General features: G+C 36.3%; 2 protein-coding genes across 2 annotated transcripts in view; one reads left to right on the top strand and one right to left on the bottom strand.

Moving 5' to 3' along the window:
- LOC139963726 (cation channel sperm-associated auxiliary subunit beta-like) overlaps window positions 1-26,095 on the top strand; it is a 108,250-nt gene that overhangs the window by 27,040 nt on the left and 55,115 nt on the right. The window lies entirely within an intron of this gene.
- Window positions 1,449-25,898, bottom strand: LOC139963877 (angiopoietin-related protein 1-like). The gene is made up of 3 exons (XM_071965082.1): window positions 25,262-25,898; window positions 9,171-9,423; window positions 1,449-7,121 (listed from the first exon to the last, which is right to left on the bottom strand). The coding sequence occupies exons 1-3, from the start codon at window positions 25,262-25,264 to the stop codon at window positions 6,454-6,456; spliced, it is 924 nt and encodes a 307-aa protein (XP_071821183.1). The 5' UTR covers window positions 25,265-25,898; the 3' UTR covers window positions 1,449-6,453.

The following is a 26,095-nucleotide window of genomic DNA, read 5'->3' as shown; positions in this document are numbered from 1 at the left end:
TTAAATTACGAAAGTTATAATTTTCCAAGATCTATCCTTCTTTTGCATGTAGGGCCTGGCTGGTGGTTAATTTGATTAATTTCTCAAGGAATTTTCTCTGTACGGAGTTAATTACACTTTAAGATAGATTAGGAGCTGACTTGTTGCAACATAAATTGCAATCAGTGACTTAAATAAGGCAGCAGTAAAACATTAAGACTAGAAAGATAACCTTGGTATTATTAGCTTTTCAGTTAAATCAGAAAAATTTTCATATTTTCTTAAGGGGTTAATCAACGGTCTAGCGTGCGTTACTCACAGGATTAATGCACGATCGGGGGATAATGCAAGCGATGCACGAGGGCGGAGCCCGAGTGCATCCAGCGATAGCATTAACACCCAGAGTGCATTAATCATGTGAGTAACGCACGCTAGACCGTTGATTAACCCCGTTCATTCATACACTACCATTTGTGTGGGGGAAAAATCATAAAACAAAACATTTTTGGTTACATATAACCAAAGATTTATTAAAGTGATGCCCCGTAGTTTTACCGTGCGTTACTCACAGGATTAACCACGGTCAGCTGACCTGAATGGACCAATAGGATTTAGGAATCTTTACTAAGTATGAATGAAAAATAGATGATCCAGTACGTGAATTCAAAAAATGGTTTCCCCACCAAAACTTTTGAACAGAGTTGTTTTATCTTTGGCTTTCTCCATGTTATTTGACTTAAACAATAAACAGTGAAATATCCATTCTTTTTCCTATTCCAATTACAAATTTCAAAATACTGATTTAGAACACTTAGGGTGTCAATGACTCAACAGTATATATATACCAAGATACTGTTTGAAAAAGGTCACCCAAGATTAAAGTTTGGGCATGAAAACCAATAAAATAACCAAAAAACTTATATCGATTCTGTAACCATAACACTGTGACAATGTTACAATATTACAACATAGAAGTTAACATTATTATTTAAGTCCATGTTGTCAGACAGCTTTATGATGGACTAAAAATGTCCTAGGTACATGATATTAAAAGTCCAAGTACTTATGAGCCATATAAGTTGGTGTTGTGTAAACTATACACCAGACAGACCAATTTAGGTATTTGATTTTCTTTGCAATTAAGTGAGAGAGTTGTGAAACAATGTTTTCCATTTAATACCTTGTTTTTATTTGATTTTAAAAAGCAGTCCTTACTTTGGATTAAATATTTTGAAAAATTGAATATTCTTTAAGATTGGGATGGGGGATATCTGTAAATTGATTGGGCTCCTGACAGGATCGGCGCTCAAAAACATGACACACCACCGGTCAAAACCATCGACTCCCTGTTGTGGTAAAAAAAGTCATGTTTGACCACTGAGGGTGAGTTCTAGCTAGATTACCTTTTGTTGTTGTTAACAATTTGTCAGAATAAATCTGTCTTTTACTCCTTTAGATCTGTGAAAAAATTTCTCAAATCCGTTTAGTCTTTAGACTGACCACTGAGACACCAACTTAATTTAACTGACCATTAGGGTGCCGTTGATGGTCCTGAAAAGTCACCCTTTTACTTGAAAATGACCCAGTTATATGTACCGTATCATTCCCGCCAAATTATGCCAACTTTTATCAAAATACTGCTACCACTACTCAACTTTTTATATTAATAAAGATAAAACAGTTTATATTTAAATTATATTTAAGTTGATGAACGTCATCATGAGTGAATACATATGTTACTATCATAAAGATACTAAGCAGGCCCATATAAATTCATAAACAACATAATTTTCAAAAATACAAACGTTTAATATGACACCTGCTCTTGAAAGATAATTAGATTATTGTAATATTCAATACCATTATTCTTTTAATACTTTTAAAAGAATTGTCTTCCATTTCATGGCCATCATTACTTTAGCTTAACTCATTCCTTGACCCCTCCCACCCCTCCCCCCACCCAAAAAAAATCTCTTATTCATTTTTGTCAAAAGCTATGATTTTTTAGTTGCCGTACTAAATGATAAAAAACAACAAAAATCTAGAAAGTAATATTTGCATATTTCTTTTCTCTTTCGGCAAACTTCTACCAAATTTCTATACCCAGCCTTTACCAAAATATCATATTTGTCAAACCTGAACCCTATGGGCATATTTTATTAATTTCTGGACCCATATGTGGTCATAACTGTGGTTTAAAGCATTCTAGATATAAATTTTGTACCCCACAGTTATGTATTAATAATTACTTCATGTGTGAAATAATATTCTATTTATAACATAAATTTGAGGGCCAAAAAAAAAAGAAACAAAAGAAGAAAAAAAGTAAGAATTATAAGTTTAAAAATAATCAGTTGCTAAACGAGTACAAAAAAGATATTGTTAATATTGCTGAGGTCATTGGTGGTGTCCAGATCTAGAGGTCTTTTCATGTGGATGTGGCTAAGTGCAGTTGGTGGTTACAACACCCCCTGACTTTTAGTTACTTCAAAGAACAAATTTGTTCCTGATGAACACCCTTTTAAATAACACCACATTTCTTTGCAATCTGCAAATCAATTTCTTGTTCGGATGGTCATGTTGGATGATTAAATTGGATAATTAATAATAAACTTTTCACTAAGTGGAAACTTTTGTTGTTGTTTGTGGCACGGATCTTCATTTAAAGCATTTAAGCAACTTTAAGTGAAATTGACAAAAATTTGCTAAAATGTTTGATAAAGAAATATTACAAATAATATTCAAAAAAGTCGTAAATTTCTGTGCAATTTTGTCAAACCTACTGAACATTACTGAAAAAACAAATTGTCATTAACCAAATGAAGACACTTTGTCTCACAAAATGAAAGTTAATTTTGAAATTGATTAATCAAACCCATTGAATCCTAAGCAATTTTACACACCCCTGAAAAGTTTTCATATTAGTATTATCTGCAATAAGTAAAATCTGAAATTGTCAAGACTTTTACTTCTTTTTTTCTCATTTTTGACATGAAAAAAATAGATTAATGAGTTGGACCAAGTGAACTGACATTGCTACGTACGTATCGGGGGGAAAATGAATCGTAAAAATGCTGCTTTAAGAGGGATTAACTTTGATGACGTCAACTGACGCGCCTGTCAGAGATATTCTTATGGCTGCCTGGCTAATGACTAAGATCCTACGAGTTACTCTGCTTCCTCTTAAAGGTATCATTGAAGAGTACATGGTGCTCCCAAGTAATTATAAAAAGGGTTAGATGCACTTATGATTAAATCACTCCCTGCTATGGAGCATACTGTATGTTACTAAGTTTGAATTGATACCAAAAGCAGGACCAAAGGTGAACTTAGTCTGTGACTCCCTTTATAATTGGTATCTTCTTCTGACAGCCAATAATATCACATATCGATGCTATGTCAGAAGGAATCCTCCATGGAAATGGAAATACGGACTTCCAAAATTTCCCTGGAAGGGGGTGCAGGAAATTGTGTCAGTGTTAGAGGTTAAACTTTGCTGTATGAATGATACCCGGAACTTGTGTTACTTTCAAGCTTTCAAAGATCTACTAGGTACAAACCTTAGAAGCACCATTTCACCTTTTCATTACATGATAATCTTAAATTAAACTTTTCCTACCAATTTTAATTGTTTCTGTTCACCATTTGCAAAACACACATCTCTGGAATGGTACTACTTCCAGGCTGTAACATTTTATTGAGAAAGAACAACTTTTCGGCAACAAATTCGATGCATAAATTACATCGACTAATGTATGCCCAGCCAATGATGACACTCTGTTCAAGTGTTATATCAGAGCTGGTGAGGAGGAGGGAGAGATTGGGAGGGTCAGGAAGAAGAGAAGGGTGAGGAGGAAATAGGGGTTGGGAGGGTTAGGAAGAAGAGAAGGGTGAGGGGAGAGAGGGGTTGGGAGGGTCAGGAAGGTCAGGAAGAACAGAAGGGTGGAGAGGAGAGAGGGTTTGGGAGGGTAAGGAAGAAGAGAAGGGTGGAGAGGAGAGAGGGGTTGGGAGGGTCAGGAAGAAGAGAAGGGTGGAGGGGAGAGAGGGGTTGGGAGGGTCATGAAGAAAGGGATGAGGAGGAGATAGGAGTTGGGAGGATAAGGAAGAAGAGGTTTTTTTTACCAAACAGAATCTCAATTTAGAACCACCTTCTGATAAAGCAGTGTTTGATGTGTGGATGGGGAATTTCTGTCTTGCAGTAAGGACTTAATTTGATTTAAACTTGCTGCCTTTGGTGAGCAAAACCTTGGGAGGTTCATGCAGAGAGATTCATATTTAGCTTTATAAGTGTACCACCCTGGGAAGGAAATTTGTAATTAATAAATTGCAGGTCATTGAAAATTTTCTCTCAAGCTTCATATTGGTTAGGTAATTTTACGAGTGGAAATTTGACTTATAAAACTAGGGCAAGTAAAACCAAGTTTGGGTTATCTCTATCTTTGGTTTGTGGGTTGAGGATGGGGTGGGGCGGGAGAGGGGAAGGGTGGGCAGGGGGGGAAATGAACAGATGAAAACAACCAGGTTCTTAAGATGTTACTTGTATGTTCCTACATAATGTAATTTCACTCATGTTGACATAATACCTAACTTAATGGGTATTATAGACTACTCTTTTAAGATATATATGCACGATATAGAGAAATTATTACAATATTTTCCATTCTGTATGGCTTTATGTAGCATTAAATATTTGTTAATTAACTATCCAACTAATTCAAGTTTTCTAACATTTCACTTTGTTTCCAAGGGGACAGTATTTGCATGATACTAGAACGCTCGGATATCATTATACCGTTTGTCACTGAACACACAAAATGAAGCTAGTATGGTAACACAGACATACATACTAAATGCATGCAATGTACAATATAGTTAGATCATGAATATTAATGCGATGCATATACATATATTTACAGAAAAAGAGGAGAAAAATGTTGATATTACTGGAATGGTACAAAAAAAGTTGTAGATAATACTGCACCTTTAATAAAGTACTTCAAACTCCAGTCACATGAGTTAATGTACTCACACATGAGATGTGCTGCCGTGCACATTAATAGTTTGAATATATGTGACATACATATTGAAGTACTTAAAAAAACATGTTTTTAAATAGTAATTACATAACCAGAGGAAGCAGATCATTGATATAGGCTACTGCTGCTAATCTAATATTCCTGCATGGAAATATCATCCATGTGTGATATACTTTAATTACTTAGAGCAATGTACCAACCATGTGGATTAAATTAACATGAACATTTTTTATCATAAAATTGATAAAAGTTTGGAGTAGGGGGCCAATTATCACCTAGTAAGCAGGAACAAGTCTATAAAATGGTACAGTATCTATTTAAGGTTGCTTTTTTTTTCCTTCCTGTAAATGTAAAAGTCACCTCATTGTAGCGGTTTGCTGATTTAAAACCACCCATAATTCTAAGATTCCTAGAAAATTATATCGGTTTCCTTGTGTTTTTTGTCTGACATTGGCGGTTAAATATTATCAGTAAAATAATCGGGTGTACATAATCTGGATTAGCTCTCTCACTTTCTCCTATTTTTCTCTTGTTCACCAATCCCACCGACTAACTTTAGCAAATATTTTACAAAAGTTAAAATCTAATTACGAATGACAACTGATAAACCAAACCATCAACATTATCTGAAGACTATTGAAGACAATTGTAGGTAATTGAAGATTGCTGAATATCTAACATCATGAAGATAAATAAATTTCATTTGATAAATAAGATGTTTACTGTATCGAAATTAAAAGAATCACCTACATTCCTTTTTGAGTCAATAATACCTTAACTCTAGCAGGAGTACTTACAAAACTTAAAAGCATTTAATTAAACTTCTTATGCCATTTGTTCTTCCTTTGTTAAAAGCTTCTTTTTTGTTTTATCAAGATGACAGAATACAGTAATTGTTTGTCAACTGCTCTGACATGGTTTCAGTGCTCACATGCAATCTGCTGGAGTCACCCTTGTCAAAAACACATAAAATATAAGAAACCGAACAGGAACAGGAACACGCACGCCTCTTGTACTGGTCGTTAAATCCCCGCACACAAAAGATTGCAGTATTCACTCGATGGTCAAGTTGTTGATTGCATGCGTGATTGGCACGTACAGTGTAGATGAGACCTTGTCATATCATTCTTCTCACTTTTAAGCCACAGGAACACACGATTCAAAAGTCATTCCAATATCTTGGGTATAACAATTTTACGTGAAGCTGTTTTCAAAGGTGCATGTGTCGTTAAAAATCAAGATTGCAAACTAAAATCAAGCATGGCGAAGGAATAGTTTTATATCGAATTCCTTTAGGCTTCTTTTCACTCATCTTCAATAGGTAACACTTTCATATGGGTTTATAGCCCTCGTCAATGCACCCATCCATGCACCCTCTTCATTTTTCGCAGCACTGTCGACTTGACATGATTGGAATTTGTGTTCCCGTGTTTTGACCCTATTCCATCGGTCTTACTTTCATGACAGTCATTCGATACGAGTAAAACGGCGGTCCATCTTCTTCCTTCCACTCGATGCCATCGTCCCATAGCCCATTATAATGGGGATTAGTCCGGTACAAACCGTTCAAGTTTGACCTATCGCAGCTCTTAAACCACCAACCCCCATGATGCACCACAGCACAGTTCACACTGCTATCATCGTTATCTTTGTCCACCGTCGTGAAAGGACTCCCCGCGTGGTACTCTAAAGCGTCCGTAGCATTCCCGGAGATGAAACTATCCAGTCTCAACCGGTAGTTTCCTTTCTTATTTCCCAACATGAATCCTGCGTATTCTGCCAAGAGTTTACTACCGTCCCAAGTGACCAATTCTACCATAAGCCTATACGGATATTGTTGTAGAAGATTGTGCATGGAGTCCAGTCCCAGCCAGAATTCCGAAGTCAAATTTCCGAAACCTCTCGTGTACTCTCTCCAGTTTCGATTGAAATCCTCAGATCCGTCAACTCTCCTCTGAATAACTGTCCACCCGTGACCTCTGTTGTCCATATCACAGTACGTCTTAAAGGGGTCGAGTGTGCCGCGTGGTTTTATAAAGTATACACCACTTTGAGCCGAGAGGTTCCGCTTCCTAATTTCCGCGCAGTCGAGAGGCGGTGGCCCATCTATTCAAGGAAGCAAAAGAGATTGTGATGTTTTATTTGCCTATTAATAGAACCTCTTAACATTACAAAGTTCTCAATTAAAGCCCATCAGTATTGTTCCCCTTCTCCCCCCTCCCACCCCCCAAAGAGCAACAGGCTACAAATTGGTTTTAGTTCTTCCCTGGAGGTTCATGGTCTCCAAAATCTCAGACATTGAGATGGGGTTCAATTAGACATTTAAATGTCTCAGTGAGGCAAAATGATTTGAGGGAGTAGTAAAATTGCTTTATGAAATATGAACACCATACCTGGGGCTATACTAATGACACCTTCTCAAAGGCAAAAGTTTGATTTTTTATATCTTTTGATAAATCAATGATTTACTAGGATTGAAATTAATTCTCACATGAGTGCAAAAGAAAATATAGCAGGAGAAACTATAATTTTTATTTGATTTCCAACATTGTACTGTTTCTGTGGTCGAGTGGATAAAGGCGGTGGCATTTGAAGCAATGGGGCTTAGCAATCGGGAGGTTCCGGGTTCAATACCCGGCCGGGTCATGATAAGGTGGGTTTTTCATCCAAGAGCAATCTATGATTTTCCCATCTGAAATGCCTTTCTAAAGTGGAAATGATTCCAAATTTGAGCTAAGATGTTGAATTGGAAGCCACCTGACGTGTAAGTTGTAATCCATAAGCCCTTGCGGGGTTCTCCCACATTTGTGGACGCTTAAGCCTACTAAAACTAATTGCCTGATTATTATTATTATTATCCTCTTGAAAGGTGCAATTATAAGTTAAATGATGGTGATCACAGTTATTAGAGAGCACACATATTGAGTTGGCTGTTTCATGTTCTGGTTATTAAACTGCTGCTATTCCATTGAACACTCTAGGCACCTTGTTAATTACACAACTGACCAAGTTTTTCCAACAAAAATAAAGACCAAAATTTGTCAGCTTTGAAAACTTAATGATCCAACTTGGGTTGAATACCATATATTATTATTATTATTATTATTACGATTATTATTATTATTATATCTGTCATTTCAACTCAGTGAAGACACACTGCAGAGTGTACGGAAAGAAATTTAACCGTTTTGACAGAAGTTTCAGTTTGATTATGTCGAGTAACAGCGTGTGGTAAAATGTTATCGATAAATGGTTTATGTATTTAGGTGTAATATAAGGAAGTATCCAACATTGTAAAACATTGTTAATCCATGTGAAGATCAAATTGAATGCAGAAGTTTATGCCAAGGGATTCTGCTTGGATAGCAGTTACTAGGAGGGGACTTACAAGGTACCTGGAGCTATGACATCCGTGCACAAAGTAATTTAATTTCCTAGATTGGATCAACAGGCATGAAGATGAAAGAACTTTGACTATGCTGATTTTCATTTGTCAGGCTTGGTAGTTAGGATTTATCCTTACATGCTCATTTTACTTACCTTTATATATTATATGTAATTTTTTAGCTTTTAGGATATACAAAGAGGGTAAGGAAAGGGGGGAGGTTGCAGAGGATACTGAGAGGCAGGGTAAGGTGATATTGAAGGAATAATTCTATTTTCATGGTATTGAAACATGGATTTTTTTCCAATTCTCCTTACCTAAATCATATTTTCATGGTATTGAAACATGGATTTTTTTCCAATTCTCCTTACCTAAATCATATTTGCTATGTTGCAATATGGACCTCCTTTTAACTGAAAGGGTGAGGGCTTAGGCAATACAGGGAGGGTTGGGTGGGGACATTGTGAACAGGAGGTAGAATCAGAGGAAAGATGTGGGGGGGGATTAATTTTACTTTCTGGTAGCTAAACCTGACGTCGAAACAATGCTTCCTTTTGCTCATCTCCATACCATATTAATGTGCTGCAATATGGGCTTCCATTGATTGATTGGGTGAGGGGCTGGGGCATATAGGGAATGCCCAGGGGGAGGGGGGAAGGGGAGGCAGAGTTTACTGAAGGAGAGAACAGGGGGGAAGAAAAGGGATAATTCTATATCCTGATAGCGAGATATGTCAGGACGATGTGTCCTTTTTTCGGCATTCCACTTACCTATCGTATTTGCTGAATTACAATATGGGCCTCCGTTGTACTGATTTTTCTCTAATTCCATTTGTTTTTTCTTTAAGTCTTTCACTTCTTCTTCTAAGATGCTGAGTCTGCCCGCCATTGTGATGAATAAATCGGACATTTGTTGATCGACAGTGTTTGGTAATTTGGATGAAATATCTCGCGGTCTGGCATGACAAAGACACGCCAACATAGCTAATAGCTGTATCAACACAGTGTTCCTTCCAGAGAGTACCTGAGGGAAAAGGGGGGGAAAAATAACAGTTTTTATAAAAGTTCACATTTTTAATCTTCACCCTTAAATATTTCTTTTGTCAATGCTGAATAAAGTCCCGGTCAGATATTTGTCATGATTTGTCATTACATAGCTAATAGCTGTATCAACACTGCATTCCTTCCAGAGAGTACCTGAGGGAAAAGGAGGGAAAAATAACAGTTTTCATAAAAGTTCACATTTTAGAATCTTCACCTTAAATACAGTGGCGGAGCTAGGGGTATTGGTCAGGAGGGGCGAGAATGGTCTGTAGGGGTGCTTTCGACACTATCTTAGCGGAGCGCCACCACAGGTTCGTAGCGTACAAAAAAAATTTCAGTAAAGATACTCCCCAGATCGCCGGAAATGACCCTTTCCGGGCCTGGCTAATTTGCAGATAAACGAAGAATAAATAGGTGTCATCGCCAAATTACACCAACAAAATGTGACAAATGTCAATAGGTAGATGAGAGCGCAATAAAAAGGTCAATAATCGTGAATAATTAAAAAGTGGTAAAGAGCTGAAAGGGCGCCAGCAGTCCATTTGAAACCATCAGGGGGGCATCCGCCCCCCCCTGACTGTATGGACGCTCCGCCACTGCTTAAATATCTGTTTTGTCGATGCTGAATAAAGTCCCGGTCAGTTATTTGTCATTACCTATGTGTTAGACTGATGTTAAAAGAAGCTGGGCAGATTTAGGGAATAATTAATCCCTTATTACATTTCAAAATGCTATGCAGAATTCTATGCAAAATGGGCAAAAAATGGGCAAAGTCCAAGGGTTTATAACAAATTTCAGAGCCTTCAAATTTGCTACACAAAATTTGAAGACTAAATTACTCCTTGAGATTGTACCAAGAACAATGTGAGAAAAATAGGAATTTGGTTGTCCAAGAATGAGGTTTTATGGTATCTAAATTGAAATAATCTGTTTGTCTTTTTTGGCATATATATCGCTAGTTTGGATTATCCAACCATAAAAAAAACTAATTTTATTAAATTTATGTTCCAATTGATCAAATATTTAATCAAAAATATGTTGAAATATATGTACACTAATCAATGATCATACATTTCACTGGATTAGTGTTTTTCTGTAAGGTCTTTAGCATGATTTTAGCAACTTTGTACTTTTGATGTTGCTTCTTTCTTGGCTAGCAGATAGTGAGAAACTTGTCAAAAATAATTTAACAACCTGTACCTGTCACAAATTCAGGATGTATCGGCCCTTCCTGCGACAAAAATCAACAAATGAACTTAATAGTCTTTACACTGCTGTAAGTTCTTTGAACCTAAAGATTGACTGTTCACCAAGATTGTATATTTTTTGTTGTCATTATATATACATCAAACATTACACACATGACATTTTTTAACCACAAAGGAAAATAAATATAAACTTTCAGTATTTTCAAATAAAAGGAGTATTTCTGGCATTGTGTGAAGACTTTGTAATACTGATCCTCCATATTTGCAGTTTGATTCAAATGTGGGGTTTTGAAGTGGAAGCGGGTTAGGGGGGGGGCGAGGGGGGGGTAGAGGGAGGGTGTAGGATGGTGAGACAGAAAGACCAGGAGTTAATGCAGAAAGATGGAGAATTAGGCCTGAGGTAGCAGAACTTGTTGAGAGAGATACATTACTTATATTATCTCATTTCTTTCAGCATAAAGTAGAATGACATTTTCTTTAGGTTTACGTAAGAGCAGAATATTCAATGTTTAACTCCTTTGTACTGTTTTTTTTCTTCTTTTCTGTTCAACAATTTCCATGTTGAGACTTGTTTCTAATGGTGAAAGAATTGATAAGCAATAATAGTTGATTGGGATTTGGATTCAAACTTCTTGCTGTGGGATTACCTAGAGTGCCTTGAGCAGTGACTTTTGTCTACTGATTTGGCACTATATAAGTCATTTATTATTATTATTATGATTATATAGTATAGTATTCTGTCATTGCCATATTGAACCTGAAGCAAATCACTTTTGTGGTAACAAAAACATTTGTTTAATTTTTAATTGCGAATTATGTAACGACTATTGACCATTGACTGATTATTGATCAGTTTTGAATTATTAATCTTTAGAAACTATTATGGCACATTCTGGATTCTAGATATGTGACTCAGTGCTGTGTATGTACTTGACATATGAAGAACCATGGATGTATTTAACTGGATAATCCATGAGTTGCTATGAAGCTGTTATTATTATTATGTATTTAATATAGCGCCCTCAACCAAGAGTTTATCGTATGCTCTGTTAGAAACGAGGGATTCGAGACAAAAGTACCGAAAAAGGGAGTAGGAATAAGATCTAAAACCTATAAGATTACCAAGTTTCAAGTTTGGATTTAAACTGCTCAATAGTTTTGGCACCTTGCATTTCACCTGGACGCTCGTTCAGGGACCCACCCGCAACAGCAAACTAACACTCGCCAAAAGTTTGGCAATTGGACCTACAGTTGGTATAATTGTCTTAGCACTAGAACTCAGCACTCTCCTGCCAGTGCCTAAATAGAGAAGTTGCGTACGTACCATTCCAGGGCTTGTCCATTCAAGCACTTCTAAACAACGCTAAGAATCTTGAACTGAACAAGAAGTGTAACAGGAAGCTAATGTAATTTCTTTAAACAGGTCATGGAACTATCAGGTCTAGATCCCTACCCCAGGACTAACTTTGCAGCCATATTTTCGACTTGTTGCAATTTTTTTTTTCTCGCAGTTGGAAAGGCCATAAAAGAGGCCATTACAGAAGTCAAGTAGTAGTAGTAAGTTGAGTCTCGTCTATCCGACATGCTCAGTGATTAAGTGATCAAGGTGTGATATAATCAACCATGTTTACAAGCATCAATGGATAGATATTTCCTGATACTTGCTATACGATGATAATTTGACATGTAGCAGTTATACATTGCTCTGTATGTGTGATTCCATGGACAGATTCCTGTCTGTGTGATTCCATGGAAAGATTCTCATCAAGGTAAATGCCTAATTATATTATGACAAGGGACTTTTGATCTCTCACAGAGCTAACACTCCTATTAAATGAAAAAGCTGTTGGGAATGGCTATAGAAGGACGAGAGGGGAAAAGAAACAAAACCTTTCAAAACATGTTTGCTTTGAATACATTAAGTTTGCTATGAAGGATTCACATTTTTAATCTCTACAACATAATTACACACTATACACTTTATAGACAGAGTATCTACTGCCTTAAAAAATAAGATTCAAATTAAGAAAGGTTCTTATTCCATGATGAGGAAATCTTCCATTTTGTTTCATAATAATGGTAATGATAAGATAATATAAGAGCAGCATTAAAGGCTCTTGTAAATGTGGGAAGATGAACTAGACCACATGATCCCTAATTTTTAAGCCCTGTCAGAAATTTGCATAATGATGTCAACTTTATACTACCATAATTTAGAAATATTTTCTGTTTTTTTTCCCCATCCACTGACAGATCAAGATTGGCCATGATGTCAATTAACACACTGAGTTTCTGATATTTGCTTGTAGATGTGGAGGGATTTAACCTGATGACTTAGGGGCATTAATAGGCCGGCTCAGGCCCGGGGCAAAATTATGTCATCAAAACTGCCTTTCTTACTTCACCATTTGCCTTTAAGTATATCTCTCACGAAAATGAGAACATAATTTTACTTGATCCCATTATTAATGCAGCCCCTAATTGATCTGAGCTCAGGGCTAAAGAACTTTAAAAAGAAATGGTAATAAAAAAGTGTTTTCTGTTGAAAAATATTCAAAACCTGAAAAAATTTGTGGGTCAGAATGCATTCACAGTTTCCATTCTGTTGGGCCGTTTTTGGAAAGGTGAATTTGTAGTTTTGCTTCCTCAGATCAAAGTGACATATCCAACTGCCCTTCAACCTTTGTGTCCCCCTCCCCTCCTCTCCCCCCTCCCCCTCCCCTCCCCTCCCATGATTGACACGTACCCTCTTTTGTCACTCCTGCTTGAGCTGTTAGTCAATGGAACTGCCTTGTCATTGGAGGGGGGGGGGGGGTTAGTATCAAATAATATTGAAAATACACAAAAATTAAAGAAGAAAAATTCCCTTTGAAATGGCCTACAAAAGTCTCAATGTCATAGTTGTAAAACTTGGTTTGTTTTTATGTGACATTCTCTACTACTTGTGAACTGTGGATTATATTGAGGAAACTCATAGAAAATAGGAACAGGAAATGCTTAGTTAATGAAGCTTCCTATTGTAAGACAATGACTAGGAAATCAAACAAAATTAGGGGCTACATGTGACTCAGTGTAAAATTAAAGCAGTTCAATGGGGTACAATTAATACTTGATAATATAATTGTGACAATATTTTTTAGTGAGGAAAATCTCTTTGTTTCAATCACCTTAATAATTTACTAGATTTCACACCAATTTTTTGAGATAACTATCACAACTTTTAAGGAAGATCAATTTACTTTTGAAAATCCCATTCCTCCATGTTCACTTCTTGGTTGTATCAACTGAAAGTAGGATGTGATCCCTGTTTAAATAGTATCCAGGGTACCACATTTTTTACTGGCACCCCTCCCCATCCTGACCCACCCTCCCCCCCAATCCCCATTCAGCAAAGAAATATGGAAATTTTATTTTCAAATTGATGTGCTTGAAAAATATGTGACCAAAATACAAAGAAGAAATTCAGTTAAAAATCACTTTGTCGCTTTAAAGAAATATCTACAAAATTATGCATTAATGAGTAAGACAGTAACTTTGATTAAATGAAAAAATTGAGAAATTTGTATAAACTGACAATCAATGTGATGTTAACTTTCTCAATTTTTTACCCACCAATTAATAGTTGTCTAAAACTCTTGAAAGGGTTACAAAATTATTTATCCTTTTTATTGGTTTCCCGATAGGGAAAGTATAGAGTCACTCTAACCGACCTTGCAAAATTGTTAGGGGGACTGCGGAAAGCAAAGATGCTAATTACTATATATGGTTAGATTCGTCCAACATGGCAGCATAGAGAAGCATTGTACTCAAAGCCGAAGCCAAAGTGAATGAATCAGTCACACATCCAAAGTCTATGCATGCTATGTTCTTCAATACCGCCCTCATTCCTTTTAGGAAACATTTCATACTGTGTAGTTTTGATTTAACACAGTGACTTTATCAAAACTCACTTTAAATAGTTTAAATTCCACATGAGGGAAACAGAAAGATGGTACAAGTATCAATACAAGAAAGGGGAGGGGAGCTGAAGAAGCCAGATGTTTTTACAAAAAAAACAACCGCCCTCCCCTCTCTCCTCTCTCCTCCCTCCCTCTACAGAGAAGAAAAAAACAAGAGATATTGAAAAGCAATGCAAACAGGAGCAAAAAGAGGGAAGGGGGAGGTGGGGGGAGGGGGAGAAAAAAAGTAAGGGAAATGAAAATTGATCTAATCTGTAAAAACCTATTTACAATCGCACCATTTAAGGGTTTTTGCTGAAAGTAGAAAGTCTTTGATACAGTTTTAATACTATTCTCATTATTGTTCCATCATTTTGCACCAACTAAATAAATAACCAAGAATAGAAATTCACTGTTTAAACAATCCAAACACACCATGAGACCCTATCCTCTTCTAGTCCGAATGGGAAACTGTAAGACTGTAATAACGCACCATTGCGATGGATGTTTATTGTGATAAAATATAAGATTTGAGGTTTTTTCTGTTTTTTATCTCTGTCTGACAATGTTTGTTGAATTATGGCATGTGGATGCGGGTGGAGGTTGTCTTCAGTATAATAATATTAACAACTGGACCATTGAATCAGGAGGTACAAAGTTCTATTTTCAAGTACAGTATTATTATAAAATATTCCCATTTTCCTTTTGTATACAATAAAAAAGAACAAATGATTGACCCATGGCATGGAACCAACATCAGGTTGTAAAACTGTGAACTTGTTTCTGTCAGTTTTAACCTCAAAGTACAACTATTTTATCCCCTCCAGCTAGCTAAGGGCATTTTGAGCCAGATGTCATAGAAATCCTGATACCTTTATTATCTCAAAAGAGGCAAAAATATTGCCAGTTAGCTGTCATCAAGTTTTCCCTTCTGTTTATTTATTTTTCTATATTTTATCATCTTGCTGGATGAAATAACTTTGTGGGAGTATATTTATGGAGGGAGTGTCTGAGGTTGCCATAGGGTTCAAACTTTGTATAGACGTGTACTGAGGTTACATTTATGACTTCAGGTTCATGTATTGGCCTATTTTAATACAATATTACGGAAGCTTGAAAGTGCCATCAACAAAAAACTTTGCCCCATAAGTTGACACTTTTCAGTAAATTGTTTAGATAACAAGACAATATCTTATCAAAAATCTGAAAAATGTTGGATTGCTCAGTTGCTCTAACTGAGCACTTGAACAATTTTCTGCAAAATGTTTAATCGACAACTTATCATATCTCGTCAATTCAACATTTTCCTTCAAAATGTTCAATTGTTCACTTCATTCCAAATGAGCAATTGAAAAATTTTCTCAAGTGATCTTTCACTCTCACCAGGGAGCTGCTATTCTGGTCTCACCAGGGAGCTGCTATTCAGGTAGCAGCTCCCTGCTCTCACAACAAACGCATTAGGGACCTTGGAACTCCTTATGGAGATGAGCAACACCAGATATGGCTTTTTACCCAAATATCCAGTCTCTGAGAGATGTCTTACTATACAGTTTACAGGTTTTAGCCTCAAATGGCCTTTGACCTCCTACTGCACATCGTTAGGTCAGTCAATGCATTCTCCTAGCTAAATGATTTTTCAGGTAAAGAGCTTTCAAGACATTCCACATTTTGCTTTCTGCTGACCTTTAATCCTTCCCCCCCCCCCCCCCCCCGCCATCAAACCAGATGGACTTAGGGAATGAAGTAGCAAGTCACATGATACCACATATGGACTATTACATTTGCCAAAATTCTCCCCCCCCCCCCCTCTTGTGAAAGTGAAAGGTGTATATTTTTCAGTATCTTGTTAAAGTCTCAATGTATGTTTGCCAAATTTTAACTTCGACTTTTCCAGCTTTCTGCCCTAAAAGCTCAGTGAAAATAACACCATTCTATGCAATTTTCATATTAATAATCGTTATTTTATTGAGTTATCTGTCGTTAAACATTTTGAGCTGAATAAAATTCGCCAGATTTTTTAACGAGTCGGTAGATTCTACAAATATTCATTCAAAATTTGCAAGGCCGGCCTAACAGATCATGCGCCAATCAAATCTCTCTGTTTTGTTAACGACCGTTAGGCCTGTGTGCTAGCCTGTGTTAGGTCCATTCTCTTGAATAGTATATATCATTCTTTTGGCCTTACTGATGTAGCTTGCGAAATTGTGTCATTTCCTTCCATTGCAAGGAATAAACAGGCGTTTTCAGACGTTTTCTCCGTGAAATTGGGTCAAAAAAGTGGACGATACCAGTATATAGGTTACATAAATTATATAATGAACATGCTGTTATCGGCGGCCAGAAAGGCAACAGAAAATTAATTTCTTTCTTTCGATTGCGACAACTTTCTCCATTAAACCCACCTGGTCAGAGTGCATTTTGAATAAGTAATATCTGCTTTGGAAGTTTGTTTTACCAAAATTCATCAACAAACACACATTGAGACTTATTTCTGGTAATTTAAGAAGTTTTCTAATAAAATTAATTGATGTGATTCTACCTCTTATCAGATGACTTGAGCAATGAAAAGTCAAGATCAAGATAATACATAAAATTGATCTCAACCAAAGGTTTCAAGAAACAATTTAATCAAGTTTCATGCAAATATTGTATGATCTTTGAGATTAAAACATCATGATATCAGTTTTGTTGATAAATATAACATAAAAATTCATTCAAGTGTCATGCAAATATTGTGATCTTGTACGTGTGATGAAAAACACTTAAGAAATTTTTCTGTTTTGTTAATTAGTTTATCTAATTATCACAGCAATTAAATCCAAGAATTGGATCCAAACCAAGAGGAAGCCCTAGGTCACTGATTTCAAATCCTCTGCCAGCCACTCATATCTTCACTTCTTTTGTTCTTGCTAAAATTCAAAATTTCTGTAAATATTTTTTCCCCTTTTGATACAGTATCTGTTCGGGATTTTACATGAAAACTGAGTCGAATAGATTGAATTTTCATTCCATAAAGTTTTAAGAGAACTTCCTACATATTTTATTCTTCTCAGGGGGATATAGGGACAGCCAAGAATCTATATCCCGCATAGGAACCCATCGATATTACAACAATTAACCTATTTCCCTCCCCTGACTAAATTGTGTACATTAATGGCAAAGATAATTTTAACACTAATTTCTTAACCACACATTAAACAGAACATTCAAGAGCTTTCCTGAAGCTTAAGATAATACTAATTGTGGAAATGATGTATTTCCCGGAACGTTACACGAAGCAGGAAATCAGGAAAGTTTTCTCACAAGGAAGGTGTTAGGGGAGGCATCCAAAGTTGATTGGGTATCATAAAAGGTTTCTGGAGTCAAGAAGCTTGTGACAGGAAGCAAATAGTTTATCCTTCCAAAATCTAATTTGGATGAGACAAAGCCATGTGTTAAGGTTAAACTAACAACGGGATAATTATGAGGGTTATGTCTGGTGACCGATTATCGAATAGGGGATGATGGATGATTATTGTAATATCTTAATTCCTCAAGAACAACCAACCATATTACTATGAGATTATTTTATTTTATACAGGGCTTTATTGATGTCATAATGATGTAATTTATTCTTTATAGGTAAATGTCAAGGACTGTCAAAGTATGGTAAAGGGTGTAAAGAATAGTGTGATGGGTAGAGGGGAAGGGTTCGGAAGGGGGAGGGGGGGCGGTGGGTGGGGGAGGAGAGAGGTTGAGATTAAATGGAGAAGTCAAGAAGATGTGAGAATAGGATAGTAATTAACATGAAATCCATCCATTCGCCTTTATCCCCTCCAATGGTGAGGGGTAGGCTTCCAGGGTAGAAGAAATGGTTCGAAAAATGTGCTCTTGATTGAGAGAGTTAAGATTTTAAGCTCTGAATGGGAGGAATCCTGAGAACAAGTCTAGGAGCTTCTACCTTTAAAAGTTAGGACTTATACTCTGGGATCATACCAATGACACATACCCCTCCTAACCTCCTCCTTCCCCTCCTCCCCACCCCCTCCTCCTCCCCCACCTCCAGAAATTTATAATTTACTCACTGTGTCTCATGATCTATTTCAGTACAATGAGAGCCACATTGATTGTGCAAACATGTATTTATATATATATATATCATAACTGATCTCTAGAGTAAGGCAAAATGTGTCCCCAAACAAAACTGACATTGTTTGATACAGGTGACAAAAGCCTACAGTGGATTATAACTACCTTCCTTACTGGTTTTGAACCTCTGGACAGACAATCAGCGTCCATAGCCTGGTTGGTTACAGTGTCCGCATATAAAGTGGGGGGGGGGGAGGCCCCCGATTTGAATCCCTGTGGAGGTTGGAAGTTTTTTCACTGTTCTGGATTTTTCCAACTCATTACTGTTTCAAATATATTTATATGTATACATTATATTTTGCATTCATTTCTAAAAATAGTTGTTGCTCAGATACTTTGTCATCTCAAACAATTTTCCCCCAAAAAATTAATTTATTTTCGCTTATCCTTCATGATCTTAAATATGATTCGTTTGAACAGAAAAGCTTATAGACTACATTGGGTATGGAATTTTAGCATCCAGTGGCATTTAAATTGTATCCAAAACCATAGGAGAGCACTTCTTTTAATGAAAAAAGTTTATTGCTGTACATGCCTTGAGTAAATCCAATTCATGTCTGTGCTCTGGATACATTGCAATATTTCTATGACTGAAGTATAGGGTACATTATTGCTTGACATTCAGGAAACAGGAAACCTTGAACCTATAAAATTATCAGCAAATCCCTGTTTTTCCCTTCAGTCTTTTACCTCCTTTTTGAGACATATCTATTAATCTACATGTCATTGGTTGATATTGTCATTCAGTCTCATATTGTGGTTATAATTTCCTTTCTATGCTTGAAGTTGAATCTGTTAGTTTAATTCAGTTTTGTTCTGACTTTCATTTGTAAAGCCCTGGTACGATACGTCACTATGTGATACGATAAAATATATCCGTATAAAGAGGATTGTGATAAATGCATCGTTGACATCGCTTGCTGTTCCAAGCAAACATGAGCTTCTTCTAAAATTTCTTCTCAAGTCAAACTCTCTGTTATATCAGTTTAGTTTGTTCAGGCAGGCTTGTCATATCTTTTCAGTATTGTTAATAAATGTTTATATCCTGTTGTAGTTGATAAAAATAGGAAAACATTTATAAAAATAATTGTAAAATTCTTTCATCATATCTCTTTTGATATCTGTTGATGGCAGATGATATTTGCTAATATATAGTCATTACACATGTGATTCAATATGCTGATTAAGCTGTACAAAACTAGAATTTTTAAAAATTTGAAAGTTATCTTTAAACTGGAATATATGACAACCTCTTAAATTAAACATCACTATATACCAATGTTGTTTATAGCAACTTCCAATATATAATGTGCTTGTTTGCTAGACAATCTAACAACTGAAACATTAATTATTAGCAGTTTCACTGATTCCTTGTACAGCTTGGCGCTCAAATGGAACAGCACTGGACTTGCGATCTAGGGATTGCAGGTTCGAGTCCTGGCCAGATAATTGACGTTATATCTTTAAGACTTCATCTACATTGCATGTTTTCACCCAGGTAAACAATTCATGATTTGTTCAGTAAGAGTTTTAGTATGGAGAACTATTATTCATATGGTCTATAGTTGAGGAAGAGCCAACATTCTTTTCAACTGGAGCAATGTCTGAAAAATTTCATGGATCAAAGGTTCATATTTTTGGTGAAAAACAAACATAAATGTAGAAACTACCCCTATAATTGTTTCTTTTCAAGACAACTTACAATTGACGTATTACTTCTGTCTAAACTTCACTCGTAAAGAGAAACTATTGACTAATTTATTTGGTAATTTAGTATTTTGCTCTTTTCTATATTTTCATTTCACTATGAAACCTCACTAACTGGGAATAGCTAACTTCGATTATCCAACAAAAAAATTAGACTTTTGAACTTTGTCTAAATTTGCTCTAATATTGTGCAACAATTGGTTAGTATGGTCGATATATACAGACATAATCAACTTACTTAAGGGATAACCTGTATTTACCCAATTTTAAGCCACCGTTGGGTTTAAAAAACACTTGAGTTGACTCCAGTCAAAAAAAATTCCAGACGCTTTATGGGAACATTTGTAGAGAAGAAAATAGTCTCTCCCAGTATAGTGAAACATTAGATAGGGTCATAAACATTGATCCAATAAAGTGGATTCTTTGTTTTAATAATCTAGCAGCAATCATTGAACTAGTTTTGACATGCCACCCTTGCATTTGAGTTTCATATTGTCGGAACTGATGAATTTCAATTACATATTAAAAGAATTGTCTGGTAGACCTTAAATGTTATCTAAATGGGACTGCTAACTTCAAGTTGCTCGTTTTTGCCAGTTTGCCGGCATAACGTACTCATTCAACATGTATTTATACTGGATTTTTAATAAACTTGAAATTGAAACCAAATTGATGCGTTCAAAGAAACGGTGCTTTTGGTGAGAATCTGCTCAATTTGCAAACCAGATTTCTACAAGAAGAAAACGTCACATGGTTGGAAAGAGGAAAATAAGAAGTATGAGGATAATGTATCAAAATCTTCCACCAGACAATTCCTTTAAGTACAACTTTCTTTATCCAAGTTGTTTCTGTGTTTGTGTAGACTGATGTTTGCATCAACATTGGACAAGAGAGCTAAGGGGATGGGGGGAAGGGTGTGTGAAGGATAAATGGTATAGCAGTGGTTATGCCAGACTTTTGGAAGTGGGTGGGGAGGTAGCAAATTGAGAGCAATATTGGGGGAGCAGAGACCACAAAGGATGTCCAGAGGTATGTCATAGGTCTACTTATGGGATGGGGTAACTCATTCTGAAGCTTTGTGGTTTTTATTTTTTCCAGAAATTATATCAGCTTCAAATCTGGTGAATTTTGAAGATAGACACAAGTTAATTGTAGTCAGTAGAAGTTATCAGTCTATGTCTTTTTGGACATTGCAAATTTCATTGTGGCAGGGGGGGGGTTGGGGGAACCATATATTTTGGGGGAATATGTCCCCTCCCCTCTTTCAGCCACACCACTGAGTACTTTCATTGGTCAGCATAATAACCATTTCACTGAAGATGTAAAGAATAGTATCTTAAATAGTTTGCAACTGCATAAGGTTACTTTTATTTTTGCTGACGATAATATAGAAAGGATCTCCCCCCACCCCCTCCACCTCTCCCCAAACAAACTATTGTTTTTATTTTTGTGTGTGGTAACTGGTTGCTTTGAAAGGATCACTTGAAGCAGCAGTTTGTGTTCTTCTGGGGCAAATATTCAATGCCATTGCATTTCAAATCCAGTAAAATTCATGATTATATATCCAGTAAGATTCATTATTTCGGCTGAATTGAGGTTCATTTCAAATATCGAGGGAGAAGGTCAAACAATTCAAATGTTTTCCTTTGTCAGTTTTTATTTGGCAATTAAGGCATTAGTACTATTGTAAGAGAGATTAGAGGTGAGTGAGGAAATGTTTAGAACCGAATAAACTCGTTAATTACTCACTAAATATTGATTGTTTTTCGTGATTAATTGAGGAGAATGTCTTAGATTGATTTATTACAGTCGTATCTTTAGTAAAACTTCATCGGTTTTGGTAAATTTAATATAAACTGATTATAAACTGGCAACCACAGTAAACTCAAGAAGATATTTTCACAGGAAATCCTTGAAATGAAAGGTCAATTATTAGTATTGGCCCCAAATTGTAGCATGCTACAATTTGTGACTTTTTTCAAAAGCATTTGCCTGGGAGACTGTCACTTTCCAAAGCATTCTCAGACAATGCAGAGAGATAAGTTGGAAAATGAATAAAGACGCCTCAAGTTAGGAAATGCTTTAAAGGTCCTCTGTATATTGCCTTTAACTTTATCATGCTAAAAACTGACTCCTCCAAATTCTTCTCAGACATTGAAAATTTGTACAATTAGACATTTTTATTATCTCAGCAAGGGAAACTGCTTTCAGGGTGGCAATAAAATGTTTGTTGAAATCTGAGCATTGGTGACCATTTTGTGACTTTCTAGCATATTATGGGCAACACTGATGACCTCAAAAGGCCTCCGTAGTAAAGTCAGTATAGAAGCATGTATATATGGGTGACCATTATTTGATTTTCTAGCATAATATAGCATTTAAATATCAAACAAAAAATTAACGAATGTATTAATATAGTGCGTACAGGTGTTGCAATATTGCGAAAAGTTTACAAAATTGAAGGATAATTAGTTTGGCTCTACTTCAATGACAAGTCATACCTGTCACTAATTGTTTGCCAAATAAGTGGAAACTTCCTAGTCTTAGCGAAATCGTTGTCCATATTTGGTCATTTTCTCTTGTGTTTTATACCTGTACATAAGACACCGAGACGGATTGTTACGAAAGGTTCTGAGGAAATCGCTACTGCAATACGTTTTAAAGTTACTGCAATGAATAGATTGCTTCAACCTTGTGTAAATTTCACAAAATAACTAAAAAAACAGTCCAAAAACTGTTTGAAAAGTAGAAATCGTATAAAAAAAAAAGTTAGCTTCTTTCATTATTTGAATTGAACTGTAAACTAATTAACTAAATTCTTGCATTGTTTGAAAATTGAAAAGTGCTTCGTAAAAGATCAAGTCTAATATCGAGTGTAATATTATAGAGTTTGTCGATAGGTACGACTTTTGTACATTACTGAATTATATGATATATATATCAGATTTTAGTTTAACAAAAAGTACTCTAGTTTTGACTTTCAGAAACGTCTCATGTACCCTCTGGGATGGACTCACGCACCCCCTGGGGGGTTCATGCACCCCAGTTAGGGAACCCCTGCACTAAAGCTTCTCTGTCTGCTGTGAATATATGATTTTATTTTGACTAATATTTGTTTTTTGAGGGGGAACCTCTCAAGAGTCAACATACAAGAATTATCATTCAGACTGTATATGATTTGAGCATAATTTTCTCCAGGGTAGAATTACTTGAACTAGTAATATATATCTATGAATACAATTGTTATATTTTTGGGGAAGTTTAGAGAATGGAAAGTTATGACAGCAGACTTTGCCATTTTCAGGCATCACCATCTAGGAGGCATGTACAGTGGTTTATGTGCTAAGTTTTTGTAATGCATAGAAAAGGTCCTTGATTTGCATCGCGTCTAAGAGGCAGAAGTCCATTTGTTTTAAACTCATAAAGTGTTGGTGGAAAATACAACGGAACCCAGTTACTGGCAAGTGTCATTAAAACTATAAAAACCTATACACGTACAGCTAGTACCAAATCATAGCATACTAAAATTAAAAATGTTAAAAGTATTCTCCCGGCAATTCCGACCTTTCCAGTATACCAGGAATTAGTCAACTGTAAGACGGCTCAGTGTGAAAATGGTATGATCGAGAGTAGAAGTAACATGGTTACTGAAGTTTAAGCATAATTAAGTGACCATTATTTGACTTTCTAGCATATATTAGTGGTCGATACAGAGGAGGATTAAAGGTAGCAATAGGGAATGACTTATTGTTCAAACTTTGTGTAGCAGCCTTGGAGGCTCTGAATTTTGTCCCATATAAATTTCTGTGAAAAAAAAAACTGCTCTACATCTTTGGACTTGTTTAGCAGTTTTACCAGTTAGACTAGCATTTTGTGATGCGATACCAGATAAATGATTCCCTGAGCGACTCCTAATCCATTACAAGACACCCCTCGTATCCCCTTCTTCACCTAGCTCACACCTCACTACTGCGTTTTACCTAGGCCTAATACAGTATGCATATAAAGTAGAACAAATTTAAGCCTATTAACTTAGGGCGACAGTCTGAAAAATGTGGGACACAATGAAAAAACTTTTCATCGATCGAGTGTTGGGGATCTGGTGGGTCGTGGCTAAATCGGCATGAAAGGTCTTGGGTCATGGCCCTAAAAGTTTACAGACCACGGATTTAGGACTTCTTTGTACAGTCAAACATGCTAAACTCGGAAATTCAATATCGACCTAGCCATGCACAGAGAGTTGGCTATAGCAGTGTCCTGGCTGTAAAGGCTCAGCTGGCTAGGTTATTCAATTGTTCAATACAAATTCAGCATGGCTGCAGCAGGATTATGAGGCAGCTGCAGCTTTTCTTTATGACACAAGACATTCTATGCATTTATACCTGAAAGGTGGAAAGACTAGATCTGCCTTGTGTTTTCTGAGAGACTTTACCTCCCCTCCCCTCACTTCCTGCTTTCCTTAGTTCCTCCCCTCCCCTCTCCCACCCCTCCCTCCCTCTCTCACCTACTTATTTGTAGATCCCCATTTCATAACAGATTAGATATACCCTATGTTGAGCCTTTACCTCCCCTCTCCTCCCTTCCTGCGTCCCCTAAATTCCTCCCTCCTCCCACCCCTCCCTCCCTCCCTCTCACAACCTACATATTTGTTAGATCCCCAGTTCATAACAGATTACATAAACCCTATGTTGAGCCTTTACCTCCCCTCTCCTCCCTTCCTGCTTCCCCTAAATTCCTCCCCCCTCCCACCCCTCCCTCCCTCCCTCCCTCTCACAACCTACTTATTTGTTAGATCCCCAGTTCATAACAGATTACATAAACCCTGTGTTAAACTTACCATTTTATTTCAGTTTTTATGGAAAATAATGTATCCAGTAGAATCTGTTCCACAACCAACAGTATTTTCCAGTTGTATTAAAAAAAAAAAAGAAGGTTGCTATATATTCCAAAAGGTGAGTGAATTGAACTTGAAGAGAGAGAGACAGTAGATTAGCTCCTCATCCTGGATAAGATTGTATGCACTGGCTAATTCCTCCTTCAAGTATATATTCCAGTTTGACAAAAAAAATAGTTAAGACTCCTGTATTCATCAGTAGTATGAGACCAGTTCTTTGCAATCGCTTTTGGAAACATCCACACAGTTTTGTTAACTTTTCCTTTTCCAAAAGTCTCAGATGATTTTAATGTCCATTCAGCAGTCCTTTTAATAAAATTTTAAAATTATTTTCAAAATAATGTCTTATATTCTGTTAATATTTCACACATCACTTTTGTAGCAGTAGATGCTTTGTCTAGGAAAATGCTGTTTTGTTATGATTTGTCAGGCAACCAAGAACCATTCACAGTATATATCCTTTTAGTTATGTACAGGAGTAGTAAGAATTATCTGAAAGAACCATACCGACAGCAAATACACATTAAAATCCTTGATACATTTACAATCATCCAAGTAAATTAAAGTATTGCAGCCTCAATATCAGCTTGTAATGGTAAGACAGTGTGGATAGCATACAACATGTGCAACCCACACAGTACTTGACTGTGTACCAAAGGTTGAATATGATTGGTCGGTAGCAAAGATGATATGGGCCAATCAGATCTCTTCAAACTTGATAGTGGGTATTAACTTTTGTGGTTGGCTGAAGAAGTGAAACTAAGAAGGCCAGAGGGA

Source organism: Apostichopus japonicus, chromosome 22 (assembly GCF_037975245.1).
Source record: "Apostichopus japonicus isolate 1M-3 chromosome 22, ASM3797524v1, whole genome shotgun sequence".
NCBI classification, from domain to species: domain Eukaryota; kingdom Metazoa; phylum Echinodermata; class Holothuroidea; order Aspidochirotida; family Stichopodidae; genus Apostichopus; species Apostichopus japonicus.
Note: the sequence above shows the minus strand (reverse complement) of the source record. Positions and strands in the feature narration are given on the sequence as shown.

What these genes read in the sequence shown, in the direction of transcription:
- LOC139963877 (XM_071965082.1), bottom strand. An exon ending in TAATTCAGCAAATACGATAG is followed by an intron (nt 7,122 to 9,170) that starts GTAAGTGGAATG and finishes TTCCTTGAATAG; the next exon opens with ATGGGCCACCGCCTCTCGAC.